This window comes from Natrix helvetica (genome assembly GCF_964273705.1).
Source record: "Natrix helvetica genome assembly, chromosome: 10".
NCBI classification, from domain to species: domain Eukaryota; kingdom Metazoa; phylum Chordata; class Lepidosauria; order Squamata; family Natricidae; genus Natrix; species Natrix helvetica.
In genome coordinates this window covers 4,887,899-4,902,009 of record NC_138561.1, presented here as the reverse complement: position 1 = coordinate 4,902,009, position 14,111 = coordinate 4,887,899, and the positions used below count along the sequence as shown (strand labels likewise).

At 39.8% G+C, this 14,111-nt stretch overlaps 1 protein-coding gene across 4 annotated transcripts in view; it reads left to right on the top strand.

The window, feature by feature from the left end:
- Positions 1-14,111, top strand: part of NLRC5 (NLR family CARD domain containing 5) — a 92,131-nt gene that overhangs the window by 51,027 nt on the left and 26,993 nt on the right. For all 4 annotated transcript variants that reach the window (XM_081963327.1, XM_081963328.1, XM_081963325.1 and 1 more), the window contains 7 exons: positions 2,591-2,674; positions 4,555-4,644; positions 5,661-5,726; positions 7,268-7,351; positions 7,452-7,535; positions 8,808-8,894; positions 10,191-10,265. In XM_081963327.1, the coding sequence (XP_081819453.1) occupies positions 2,591-2,674; positions 4,555-4,644; positions 5,661-5,726; positions 7,268-7,351; positions 7,452-7,535; positions 8,808-8,894; positions 10,191-10,265 (570 nt within the window). The remainder of the gene's footprint in view (positions 1-2,590; positions 2,675-4,554; positions 4,645-5,660; positions 5,727-7,267; positions 7,352-7,451; positions 7,536-8,807; positions 8,895-10,190; positions 10,266-14,111) is intronic.

The window sequence follows — 14,111 nt, the reverse complement described above, 5'->3', positions numbered from 1 at the left end:
CATTTTCAGAGTGAAGAGGAGATATCAGTGGATGTGTTGATGGTAAAACCTAAACTAATGGATTGTCACAGTTCTGAACAGATTATAAATTAATTAAAATAGATGATGGATGAAACAGAAAATGAATCAAGCCAGCCTGAGAGGCAATATAGAAGGCAAAAGGAAACTCAATCACCCCAATAGCTACAGCCCCAATAGCTACAGACCGATCACCACAATTGAGTTCAAAATTAATGCCGTTAAGTGAGGCATCGGTTCCCCATTTCACAGCCTTTTTTGCCACAGTTGTTAAGTGAATCACTACGGTGAATAAGGTAGTAAACCTGGTTGTTAAGTGAAACTGGCTTTCCCATTGACTTTGCTTGTCAGAAGGTCACAAAAGGGGATCAAGTGCACACACACACACACACATGGATGCTGCAACCATCATAAGTATGAACCTTGACTTATGGCCTATTACTTAGTGTCCATCCTAAGTTATGACAGACCCCCCAAAAACTACTAACAACCTGGATTCAAAGTTCTGATATTTTCCCTCCTTCCCACACAGTTATATGACCATATTTTGAGTACTCAGAAACTGGCCTATATTTGCGGTTGTTTAGAATTACGGAGTACCAGAGTAGGATGGGGCCTTAGAGGTCTTCTAATCCAACCTTCTGTTGAAGCAGGAGCCTCCATACCACTCTAGGCTGTTTGCAGTGTGCTGCGGTCATGTGATTGATTTAGGACGTTTTTGCTGCAAGCAAACATTTATTCCCGGTTTCCCACAAAAAACACCTTATAGTGAACAATGGATTTGCTTAATTACTGCCACAATAGTTGTAAAGAAAATGAGTCTGGTGTGTAGTGGCCTGATTAACAACCATCGTGATTTATGGCTGCAATTATTACGCTCAATTACAGTAAGGCAGGGGTGTCCAAACTTGGGAACTTTAAGACTTGTGGACTTCAACTCCCAGAATTCCCCAGCCAGCATGGCTGGCTGGGGAATTCTGGGAGTTGAAGTCCACAAGTCTTAAAGTTCCCAAGTTTAGACACCCCTGCAGTAAGGTAAAAGTAAGTAAGTAAGTAAAGTATGGAAAATAGTAACTCAAAAAGTACCTGCATTGCTGAAAAATCAAAATAAGAGGTTACGCAGCAGGGAAGTTCTAAAATAATTAAAATAGTTGTCACAATTATCTTTAGAAAACCAAATTACTAATTACAAAATGAGTCCATCAGGCAACCGGGAAACTAAGCATGAATGACTTAAAGCTTGGATAAGAGATCAGGATTGCAGAAACCAACATTGTAGACTAAAGTGGGAGCTCAGAACTGGGCAGAGGGTTGGACTAGAAGACCTTGAAGGTCCCTTCCAGCCTTATGATTCTTAAGATGTCATGATTTAACCATCCTGGAAGAGGGCATGGGTAGTCCTTGAGTTATCAACGTAACTCAGCTTCAAATTGATGTTGCTAAGGAAGTGAGTTTTGCCACATTTGACGACCTTCCTTGCCACAATTGTTAAAGGATGGAGTGGAGTTGTTAAGTTAGTAACACAGTTGATGAGTGGATGTGGCTTTCCCACTGTCTTTGCTTGAAGATTGCAAAAGGGGATCACATGACCTTGGGACACGACAACCATCATAAATATGAGACAGTTGCCAAGCATCCGAATTTTGATCATGTGACCGTGGGAATATTGCAATGGTTGTTATTGTGAAAAAATGGTCACAAGTCACTTTTTTCAGTGCTGTTACAACGTCAAACAGTGGCTAAACAAATGCTTCTAAGTCAAGGACTGTCTGTACTTCCATTTTATTGCAAAAGAACTCACCATGGACATGTCTCTCAATGTTGTGGCCCGCCAGTGGCCAGCAGACTCGGACAGTGAGGACGTTGTGGAGAGAGATGGGCCAGTCCTGGAGTCTGGGGAAGGCTCTGATGAGGGCTCTGTGTCGGAGGCAGAGAGGGGGCCAGGGCCGTCTGACGGTTATCAGCTGCCTTCAGAGTCAGACATCAGTGATGCAAACGAACAGCTGGAGCTTGTTCCCAGTGTGCGCATGTGCAGAGTTGCCAAACGAAAGGAAGAGCTAAAGAACAGGGGTCAACTTGGGAGTAAGGCCACAGGTGGACGATGAATGGCCCCTCCCAGAGGAAATAAAAGGGGAGCAAAAAGGGGAGTGGAGTTTGCAGGAGACAATTAGTTCGCTTAATTGCCTCGTGACTCTCCGAGGCTCCATGCCAAGTTTTGCAGATATCGGCTGTCAGCTCTCCAAGCCAGATAAAGTCTGTGACTGTAAATCCTCCCTTGAAAGACTTTGCTGGATGTGAAGGAGCATATTTCACAGTAAATTAATAAAAGGGTTTTTTGTTGGGGACCAGGAGTTTGCTTCCTGCTCTCGGGAAGCTTCGGTCAGAACACTCAATCATCTGTAAATTTAACCATTAAAAATACTGCTCTGAAGTCATCAAGAATGGAATCCTTTCCATTGAGAACAACTTCGCACTGGGTTAATTTTTTTTAAAAAAATAATTCCTGAACTAAAAGGGACATTTTAAATATATCTATCCTGGAAACTTACATTTTTAAAAATTCCTTTCTCAGTCTGTCTGGGAATGATTTTGACGACGAAGGATTAAGGTGGATTTTCGAACATTTGCCCAAGATCCAGAATTCCTGCTCATTGAAGTAAGTGTATTCAGTGTGAGAAGCAGAAGGGAAGTTATGGGATTCCATGGGAAAGTGACCCCCTCCCCCCCATTGTAACTTTATCTGTTGAACTTCAACCTGCTGTCTCCCTACCGTCATCACTATTGCATAAATCCTTCTCAGACAATGAGTAGTTATGTTAGGAGCACGTGAAAGTTGCATCATATTCTTAGAACTGATTGGTGCTGGTTTATTTTTATGTGTTTTAAGTGGTTGAGTTTTATAGTTTTAAAAATGATTTTATATCTCTTTTGATTTTTGTTTGGAGACACCCAGAGTTGGTGGAAAGATGGGTGGTTATATAAATGATTTAAATGCATAAAATATTTTTTTTACTGTACTCCCAAAGGTGCTTTTTCCAAAAGGCAACTGGTCTTTCTTGCATTTTCATTGAAAACATTTCACTCCTCATCCAAGAAGCTTCAGTTCTGAACTGAAGAAGCTCCTTGAATGAGAAGTGAAATGTTTTCAAAGAAAAAAAACCCCAAGAAAGTCCAATTGCCTTTTGTGGGGAAAAAACACTTTTGGGATAACTGTGACCTGTATGATTGAGAATCTCCATACTCTTATTCTTCTCCAGGTTACATGGGTGGTTGGATCTCTCTCTCCAGTTCTGTACTGTCGTGGCTTAATGGTGGGACTCATTTTAGCATTTCCTAGATTCACAGGGTCCACTGAACCATAATTTCTCCAAATGTTTATTATTTGTTCATGGTCAATGATCAGCTAAGTAGCTGTAACACATAACAGCAAGCTCAGATGTAATAAGAGCCAAAAAAAACCTACCATATACATTTGTCAGTTAACATGTTGAATCTTAGAAACATAGGGCTGGAAGAGACCTTGGAGGTCTTCTAGTCTAACCCCCTGCTCAAGCAGGAATCCTCATACCATCCTGGACAAATGAGGCTGTCCAGTCTCTTCTTAAAAACCTCCAATGTTTGAGCACCTACAACTTCTGGAGGCAAGCCGTTCCACCAGAGGTGGGATTCAACAGGTTCTGACCAGTTTTGGAGAACCGGTAGCAGAAATTATGAGTAGTTCAGAGAACCGGCAAATACCATCTCTGACTGGCCCCACCAAATCTATTCTCTGCCTCCCGAGTCCCAGCTGATCGGGAGGGAATGGAGATTTTGCAGTATCCTTCCTCGGAGTGGGAGGGAATGGGGATTTTGCAGTATCCTTCCTCGGAGTGGGAGGGAATGGGGATTTTGCAGTATCCTTCCCCTGGAGTGGGGAGGGAATGGAGATTTTACAGTATCCTTCCCCTGCCACACCCACTTATGCCATACCCACCAAGCCACACCCACAGAAATGGTAGTAAAGCATTTTGTATCCCACCACCGCCTTCCACTAATTAATTACTCTCACTGTCAGGAAATTTCCTCTTAGTTTCTGGTTGGATCTCTCTTTGATAAGTTTCCACTTGTTGCTTCTTGTTCTTCCTTCTTGTTCTTCCTTCAGGTGTTTTGGAAAATAGTCATGATAACTTTAGCCTCCTCTTAATATGCAATATAACTGACCTAGATATTGAGGAATAAATGAAACTGGGAAGTTATCAGTAGTTGTTATTGGGGGAATTGAGATAAGAAATTTGAATAAAAGCAGCCATTACCACTAATTGCTTTGGAAGTAAATCATGAACACCTGTTTTATTTTCAAAAGGAAAATAATCCATCAATTTCCCTTCTAGTATAGACTCAAGTATAATAGAATCTAGGAAAATGGATTATTTTACCTTAGTAACATCTTAACCACATAGAAAGAAATTACTGATGTTAAATCAGTAATATCACGTAACATATGTTGAACCTTTAAAAGAAAGTGAAGTAATCTGTCAATTGTCGTTTCTTTCATAGAATCAACCACAACGGAATCTCGCCAGATGGAGTTCTCTTGCTTGTCAATTCCCTTGCCACAAAGGATGATGTGGTTGAAGTTGTTGCAAGGTATAACCATACATTTGTAGTAATTTATTTTCTTTTGGTATTATTGTGGATGTAGAAATTGGGTTTTCAGGGAAGAAGGGTAGCCTGGCTGTATGTTCAAAAGGATTTAAAATAGGCAGAGAATGTATAAAAATGGATTAGAAGTTAACCTGCTCTGTTCCATAAGGCATCAAAAGGAGAATAAAGGTGATGGAAATAGATTAGTAATTTTGTTGAGAATTCAATCCAGGTTCTCAGTCATACTTAAGTCAATTCAGAAAATCAGTTCAATTCAGTTTGAACCAAAAAAAAGAGTGAGATGGGCAGCATATACATTTAATAAATGTTTCTCCAAGTCCTTGTATCACTTTTGAAGCATGGAACTTCATAGTTCCATCTAAAGTGTCCATCAGATTCTACCCATTAATTTGATTTGGATATATAATTGAATCATGTTCAAAGATACATTCTTAATCAACACTTTTGAAGCAAAAGTAAGATGAATATAAAGTGGAATTTGAAGTGATGGGGTTGACAAAATAAAAAAAACAACTAAAGATGATGATTACAATTCTGCAGATAAAGCCCTCTTCCTTTTCAATGTAGATCATGTATGGGCAAGGTGTCCAACCTTGGCAACTTTAAGACCTATGGATTCCAACTCACAGAATTCTCCAGCCAGGCAGTCCATAGGTCTTGAACTTGCCAAGGTGTTGTGGCTACCATTTTGAAGTTTTTGAAGGCCAGAGTTCAACTTAGCTTCTCCCTTATATCTTGTGAAGAATTCAAGTAAGAAAAAAATCTCTTTCTGCTTCCGGATATTCTGAATTTTTGAAGATTCTGCTATATTTGTTAGAAGGTGGAAGAGAGAACCCTACAATGGCTTTCCATTGCATTCTTTAAGTTCTAGGCATATTTATCTTTTTAAAAAACCCTGGGGATCTTGGAATAGAGAATAGTTTTAAGGTTTGAACAGAATAAAAAGGCATATCCATGCTTTTTTCCCCTCAAATTGTCTATTTTTCTTTCTTTGCCAGTTTGTGCTCTGAAAAAACGCTGTTTATCACACTCAAGAAACAAGATAAACCTCAAAAGATCTTGAGGTAAGTGAAATAGTACTCAAATTCTCCTTTTAGCAATTTTGTAAATTATTTCTGGAGCCTGTCAATGTTCAAAGTCTGTTCTATGAGAACTGCTAAGCTTCACCATGAAGTCACCTAATTTGAAAGGCTTGTATATATCATTCCTGATGGAATTTTTTTTAAAGGTAAGGTGCCCTACAATACGATTTCAGGTGCACAAATTTCCCTATTTTTAATATCTTTTACAATATGAATGAACTTCAGTGCAAGATGTTGTGTGAGTTTGTTTCAACTATCCATCTGGGGTATGATTTTCAAAATGATGATGGTTGAATTCACACAACTTGCTAAACATGGTTACTTAATTGGGCTCCTACCGTGCTTCCCCAAAAATAAGACAGGGTAATAAGCACTTGGCCTTATTTTCGGGGAGGTCTTCTTATTTTTGAGGTGCAGGAGGCGGCGAGCGTGGTCACCTCATGGCCGCTGCTGTGTTGCAATATTTTCAGGGAGGGCTTATTTTTCAGGGACAGCTTGTTTTAGTGCATGCACTCAAAAGCCCGATTGGCCTTATTATCCGGGGAGGTCTTATTTTCAGGGAAACAGGGTACTTGCAAGCTGTACTCCCTCCTTCAGCTCCCTGATGTCTGGAAAAGAGAAAGAAGAGGAAGGTGTGTTGGATATGATTTGCTACCTCAGTGATTTGTAAACTAATAAAAGGGAGAGATATATACAGCTAGTCCTCATCTTATAACAGTTTGTTTAGGGACCTTTGGAAGTTACAGCAGCACTGAAAAAAAAGTGACTTAGGTCCATTTTTCACACTTATGATTGTTGCAGCATCTCCATGATTGTGTGATTTACACTCAGATGCTTGAAAACTGATTCATATTTATGACGGTTGCAGTCTCCCAGGATCACTGATCCCCTTTGGTGGCCTTCTGACAAGCAAAGTCAATGGGGAAGCCAGATTCACTTAACAACCTGGTTACTCATTTAACAACTGGAGGGATTAATTGCAGATACAGTGAATATGACAGGAGAAGTCATAAAATGGGGCAAAACTCACTTAATAAATTTCTCACTTAGCCACATAACTTTTGGCCTCAATTTTGGTCATAAGTCAAGGACTACCTGTACACATACATATATTCCATACACATACACTCTCTCCCCCTCCCCACTCCCTCCCTCCCTCCCTCCCCCCCTCTCTCCTCCCTCCCCCTTCCATACAAACATATATATCTAAGAGAAATTAGCAATAGGAATTTATCTCTTTGTTGGAGACTTAATAAATTAAAAGCAAACTATGTTTCTCGTCAGGCTGGCCCATCTGGTCTTGGGAAGACCACAGCAGAAAGTTTAAATGTTTTTATATTTATCTTTTTCTTTCTCCTTCATGATGGGAGGGCGGGAGGGAGAATGAAGAGATGACTAAGAATTCATTTAGAATCCAATCAGTTCAGCCAAGGATAGAAAATGAATAGACAATCCACAATCTACAATCTACTACAAGTGCAACAAGTCACTTGAGTTGATTTTTCTGTTTCCTCCCCCTCTAGTCTAAAGGAATGCAATCTCCAAGCAGAACATCTGGCACAGCTGTTGAGTAGGCTGGAAGGATGCACTGCCCTGAGCAATTTCATGTAAGTTCATGCACTATTTCATAACGTTCTTCCGTCTGATGGTTTGGTTAGGAGCTATCCAACCAGATTTCTTTCACTAGCTTATTGTATTTGTTCCTAGATCAATAAACAATGGCCTGACACCAATAAGTGCCAAAACTCTCCTTAAGTCTCTAAGGAGATCGGCTAGCACACAAAAAATAAGGTAAGTAGGTATATAATCAGGAAATTAGAAAGTGTAAAGAAATTCCGCTTTGTTCCTTGTCTTATTATTACTTTCAAAAATGAATATTGCAGTTCAGTATGAAACTATGGACTTTTTGGTGTTTGAGCTAGATTGGTTGTTTTCAGATATTTCATTACCCAATTAAGTAATAACATTAAACGGACGATATCTAGTATTTGACCTCTGCATGAAGAGGCATGGTGACTCAGTGACTTAATGATGCTGGAGATGGTCTCAGCTCCGGCAGTTTGAGTCCTACCTCTGCTGGCAGGGTGAGCTCCTGTCACTTGCCTCAACCTCTGTCTACCCATCTGTCCAGTTTGAAATAATAATAATAATAATAATAATAATAATAATAATAATAATAATATATTTATTTCTTAGCCGCACCCTCTCCCGAAGGACTCGGGGCGGCGTACAATGAAACATATGAAATAAATATGTGGACAAAACAAACATACAACAGAGACATCATGTTCTATGCGACTAGATAGATAGGTACCACTTTGGTGAGGGAGACGAGCTTGTGCTCTGTGCAGGCAGTCAGATTCCTGGTGGCTCTGAACATTTCCGGTTGCGGCACCTGTCTGTGAGGCAGCTATGGTGGAGGGAGGGGTCGTGAGTGAAGCTGTAAGAAGCCAGCTTGTTCTCCTGTGGCACACTTTGGGAAGTGTACAAGTGTGTCCTGTAACGGGGCTGGTATCTTGGCAAGCCAAACTATTACTCTGTAATAGCATTGTGGTCTCCTGGCTATTGTAAGAATGCAATACGCTAATAATAATAATAATAATAATACCAGGACTTAAAAATCGAAATCCAACGATTATGGCACAAACCAGCAGTGGTAATTCCAGTGGTAATCGGCACACTGGGTGCTATTCCAAAAGCACTGGAATTACATTTAGAACAGTTAAAAATTGACAAAATCACCATCAGTCAAATGCAAAAGGCCGCACTGCTTGGATCTGCACGTATATTAAGAAAATACGTTACGACGTCCTAGGCCCCTGGGTGGGGCCCGACTAGTAATTAATGCCAAATCCGGCGAAACAACTGGCCGCTGTGATACAATTCTGTTGATGCAATAATAATAATAATAATAATAATAATAATAATAATAATAATAATAATAATAATAATAATCAAACTGTGTGAATGTGGTCTGGGGTTCTCTTATGATGAAGGGGAAAACCATGAGGAACCTTCTGAGTGGAAACATGCTTCTCTCAGTTCTTTTGCTTTGTCTTCTAGCATAGAAGAGCCATGGGTGACACATGAAAGCTTTTCCGCCCTCCTGAGTCTGGCTACTGAAGTCCAGGGAGAAGTGATCACTATCATGTAATTAAATCCTCCATCTCTGTTGTTGCCTAATTGCTTTCTGTAGGGTAGGGTCCTATTTAGGCCCTGTGTTGGATTGCAGTTGAGGATATAGTGGCTTTTGAGTAGATTGGATCACATCCTCCCTCCCTCCCTCCCTCCCTCCCTTCCTTCCTTCTTTCCTCCTGCCATCCATCTTGACAAATAACTGTCAGTGTTGATGAAGATTCTCAGTCATCCAAAATTGTCTGCAAGTTGAGTCATGGCAACTGGGCTTATTTTCTTGTTGATTTGAGACATTTCGCTGCTCATCCAAGCAGCTCCAGCATTGAAACTTCAAACCACCAACAACAAAAAGTTCAGTTGCCACATGACCCAACTTTCAACAGTTTTACTCGAATGACTGGGAATCTTCACATATTGCCACACCTTTTGAAGAAGAAACCTCTGGGGTTGGTGTGGGAGGAAGTGGCAACTTCCAACTAACTTCTTCTGACAGATGAAGACACTTGGATGAGCAGTGAAATGTCTCAAACCAACACAAAAATAGTTGCCAGTTGTCTCAGTGACAATCTTAAAATAATTAAAAACCATTCCAATCACAAATTGGGGGGGTGGGGGGTCACAATTGGCAGTCACTAATACAAAGAATTAGAGGAGATCAACCCTGACTGCTCTTTAGAAGGACAGATCCTGAAGAGGAAACTCAAATACTTTGGCCACCTAATGAGAAGGAAGGACTTCCTGGAGAAGAGCCTCATGCTGGGAAAGATGGAGGGCAAAAGAAGAAGAATGGGACAGCAGAGAAGGAGGTGGCTGGATGGAGTCACCAAAGCAGTCGGCGTCAGCTAAAATGGACTCCAGAGGATGGTAGAGGACAGGAAGGCCTGGAGGAACGTTGTCCATGGGGTTGCGATGGGTCGGACACGACTATCAACAACAATACAAAGAACCCAAGACGCAGGCACAGAAGTAGATCTTGAGGACCTTATGAAAGCCTCTATAAAGTGGGCACCTTGACAAAACAGGCTGACCTTCTAGCCCCACTCACTGGCATTCTATAGCTGGTGGGACTCAGAATTGTATTGTTTAAACTTGGGAATAGGCTGTTCTACAAAATCACTGGTGGTCCTGAGATTCTCAGGAGATGCCAGACAAGGTAGCATGAGGCTTAGAGAGAATCCATGGGAAATATGCTCCAGGTAGTGCATTGCTGGATTAAACAAGTAGAAGGTACCTTCTGGTTTCTGGGAGAGGACTAAGAATTGCCTTAAACCTTTTAGCCAATCTACCTTTTTTTCTTGCTTTTTCAAAAAGGAAAGCTGGTTCCCTTCTAACGCTGGAACAGAAATTTCCTCCCCAGGTGGGGAAAGGAGCGTTTGTGGTCAACAGGTAAGCAAATCCTTTTACTAGCGTCATCACTGAGCATTTGATGAATGTGTGGGATGTTATGCTAATATTATACCAAAAAGATCTTAAGTGCACAGAAGAGCAACAAAGATGATGAAAGGTCTGGAGCTAAACCGTACGAGGAACAATTGCAGGGTACTGGGTAAGTCTATCCTATTGAAGAGAAGGATTAAGGGGACATCCTAGCCTTCTCCCAGTACTTGAAGGACTGTCACAGAGAAAAGGGAGTCAACTTATTCTCCAAAGTATCAGAGGGTGAATAAGGTAAAGGTTCCCCTCAAACATATGTGCTAGTCATTCCTGACTCTAGGGGACGGTGCTCATCTCTGTTTCAAAGCCGAAGAGCCAGCGTTGTCCGAAGATGTCTCTGTGGTCATGTGGCCGGCATGACTAAACAAAGGTGCATGGAGCATTGTTCCCTTCCCACCAAAGGTGGTTCCTATTTTTTCTACTTGCATTTTTATGCGCTTTCGAACTGCTAGGTTGGCAAAAGCTGGGACAAGTAACGGGAGCTCACTCCGTTATGTGGCACTAGGGATTCGAACCGCCCAACTGCTGACCTTTCTGATCGACAAGATCAGCGCCTTAGCCACTGACCCCTTTAGAGGGTGGATAGGAAGTAACAAATAGAAGCTTACCAACCTAGAACTAAGGAGAAATTTCCTAACATTGAGAACAATTAAATAGTAGATTGGCTTACCTCTAGATATTGTAGATGTTCCATCACTGGAGGTTTTCTTTATTATATATATATAAATTTATTTTTAATTTTCAAAACAGACACAACACAAAGAATCCTCCTTCTTTACATGCTGTAGAAAGTGTATCAGTTGGTTACAAAAGACTTTCGTGCATCTCTTCCACAGTCATCAACCATAATTCATATTAACTCAAGTATTTTAACTCAGATATATGTATACATATTACCATCATCATACCTCCATTTTCATTTGACTATAATTGTTTAAAATTCCTTCATCATAAAATATATCAAGATTTAAAACATAACCACATACTGGCATTTCATTTGCTATTTCTAATATCCTCCAATAACATTGAATCCTTATGGCCTATTCTGGCTAAACATCCATAATATTTAGTAACACAAATTTCTAATCCTCCTTTCCAAATCACTGTTTACAATTTACATCCACTTTCCTTATGTTGTACCCATGTGCACATATATATGTTGTATTTGTGCTGATAAATAAATAAAGGGAGACTAGTATAGATCTATTTCAAGCTATTTTTATCAAGGCAATATTAAAAATATGGTTTTCTGCCTGGATGGTCTCCTGGAGTGAGCCAAAAGACAGAAAAGGGAAGCAGTGTGATCCCTCCCATATTTGGGCATACCGGGGGTTGTGACACAATACATACATACATACATACATACATACATACATACATACATACATACATATAATTATCATTATCCCCCCTTTATTTGATTGTGTCCTTTATCATAACATTTTCCCCCTAATAAACAAAACTTAACTAAGTTTAACTTAGTTTTTTTATTAACCTTTATATATAACCCCAAAAAATTATAATCTTCCTTTCATAGGTACCATTCAATATTCATATCCAATTATTACTTATCATAGCAATACATATGTATACATTATTATCATTATCAATTATTTATTTAACTATATCTATTGTCACTAAATTTCACTAAGTTTAACTAGTTTTAGATTATACACTTTCATCTATCAACCTGTATCTTTCCAGTAGCAAAACAATCTCATGTCTTCTGCCATTTGTGGTATCAGTCCTCTAATCATCTCTTTAATCAAATTTGTATGGACTCCTCTTTGCAACTCATTGCTTATTAAGTCTCTCATGTAATTTCGATGCCCTTCTTTTGTTTCCTTAATCAGCTTATCTTTAATTGCCAGTGGTGTTTTCAATGATGTTGCTAACAAAATTTCTCTCTTTAAATCCATAAATTCTTTTATTTTTTCTTCTTCTGTATCTTGCCATCTGGGGTAGAGTTCCCCTCCATTTAATTCCTATTTCCATATTCCAGTCTTTTCATTTCCAGACACAAACCAATCACCATAGATATCAGTGGATTTAATTTCTTTGTAATCATTTTTCTCTTTGGCTTTTAGGATTCTAACCTCCACTTTTTCCACTTGATAAACATCTCCAACCTCTTCATCATATTTTACTGTTAGATGCTCTAGATTTTCCAACTTCTTCTCCGTCCTCTCAAATATGTTTGATAATTTCTGAATTTCTAACAATATCTTTTGCAAACTTAAAGTTTCCTTCTGCTGTTGAGATTGTGCCATTATCTCCAGCTGACAAACACTGCTGCTCTGGCTTGGAAGGTTTTTACAAAATTAAGCATAAATTCACAATAAGGTCTTATTTTCACTTTTCTCTGGTTAAAGATATACTTCAGAGGAACATCTGTATGCTTTTCTTCTTATCACTCTCTATAGACAAAACAGTGTGAATTTGAAGTGCCAAGGCAGAATAATCAGTGAGGAAAGTAAAAGTGTTTTGTTTCCAATACACAAACCTCCAGCCTCCGAGTAGCAGTGTCATCTTACCCTCTATTGTTACAATTTTCTTTGTTGCTTTTTGTATATTTTTTATTCAAAGTTTTTTAAAAAGTCAAATTCTTGAATGAAATAGAGAAGAAAAAGGGAAAAAACACACGCAGTAATGAAGGAGAATTTTAGTCCATAGGTTGCAAAAAATAATGATGAAAAAAGAAGAAGAAGAAGAAAACTTAATCCATTCGTTTTAAAAGGCTTGCATAAATTCCATCCATGAAAATAACATTTAAAAGGTAAGATAATCCAAAACCATTCCAAGCTTCATTCCGCCGCTTATTTCTTCTGTTCTCAAATTTAAATTAAGTTTAAGTTTTTTATAGGCAGTCTCTTTTAAAATGGTAAAAATTCCTCACCAGCTAGAAACACTTTCTCTTTCCATATCCTTCCGTTTTGGAGCCGCCCCAACTTCATCAGCCTGGTGGCTGGACTTTTTGTCGCCGGCTTGAAGAACTTCTCTTGGATCGATCAGGGACTTTGCAATGCCCCTAAGATCAGCAAGACGTATTCTTCCTGTTCAACGTCTCTGCGCGACGGTTTAGGTCCAATTGGATCACCCAGCGGCAAAATATAGGCTGCGGTCTCAGTGCATTGAGACCGCACGTCCGTATCGTCGCGACGTTGGCTCCTCACTGGAGGTTTTCGAGAAAACATTGAACAATCAGTTGACCAGGATAGTACAAGATTTTTGGCCTTGAGCAAACTAGGTTGGCCTTGAAGACCTCTGAGGTCCCTTCCACTCTTATGATTCTATGTTCTAATTTGTTTCTTGCCATTTGCCTGGACAGAAAATCTCAAATGAATGGAGAACATGAGACTTGAGTGACTTGCTAACTGATGGAGAGTTTAGACCTGCCTCACATTTCTTTAGGGGAACTGAACATTTTTGGGTCTCCTCTGATTTTATCCTTGTTGTGAACATCACTATCATTTTGGCTGGGCAGAGAGAAAATAAAGGGCCCATAGTCACCTAGAGAAAATCATGGCTGAAAGTGGGTCTCTCTAGTGTCAGTCAAACCCTTGACCGCTCTACCTCACTGTGTGTGGGTTCACACATTAGGCTCTTTAAAAATCAGACAAACCACTATGAATTTTCTTAAGCAGGACAGGTAACATCCTAGCAAATACATGTATACAGTAGTGATGGGTTGCCAATTTTTTTACTCCCGGTTCGGGCGTGCTTGCACATGTGTGTAATGCTTTTGCGCATGCACAGAAGTGTCCTGGCAGATGGGCGGAGCTTCCCACCGCTGCTATT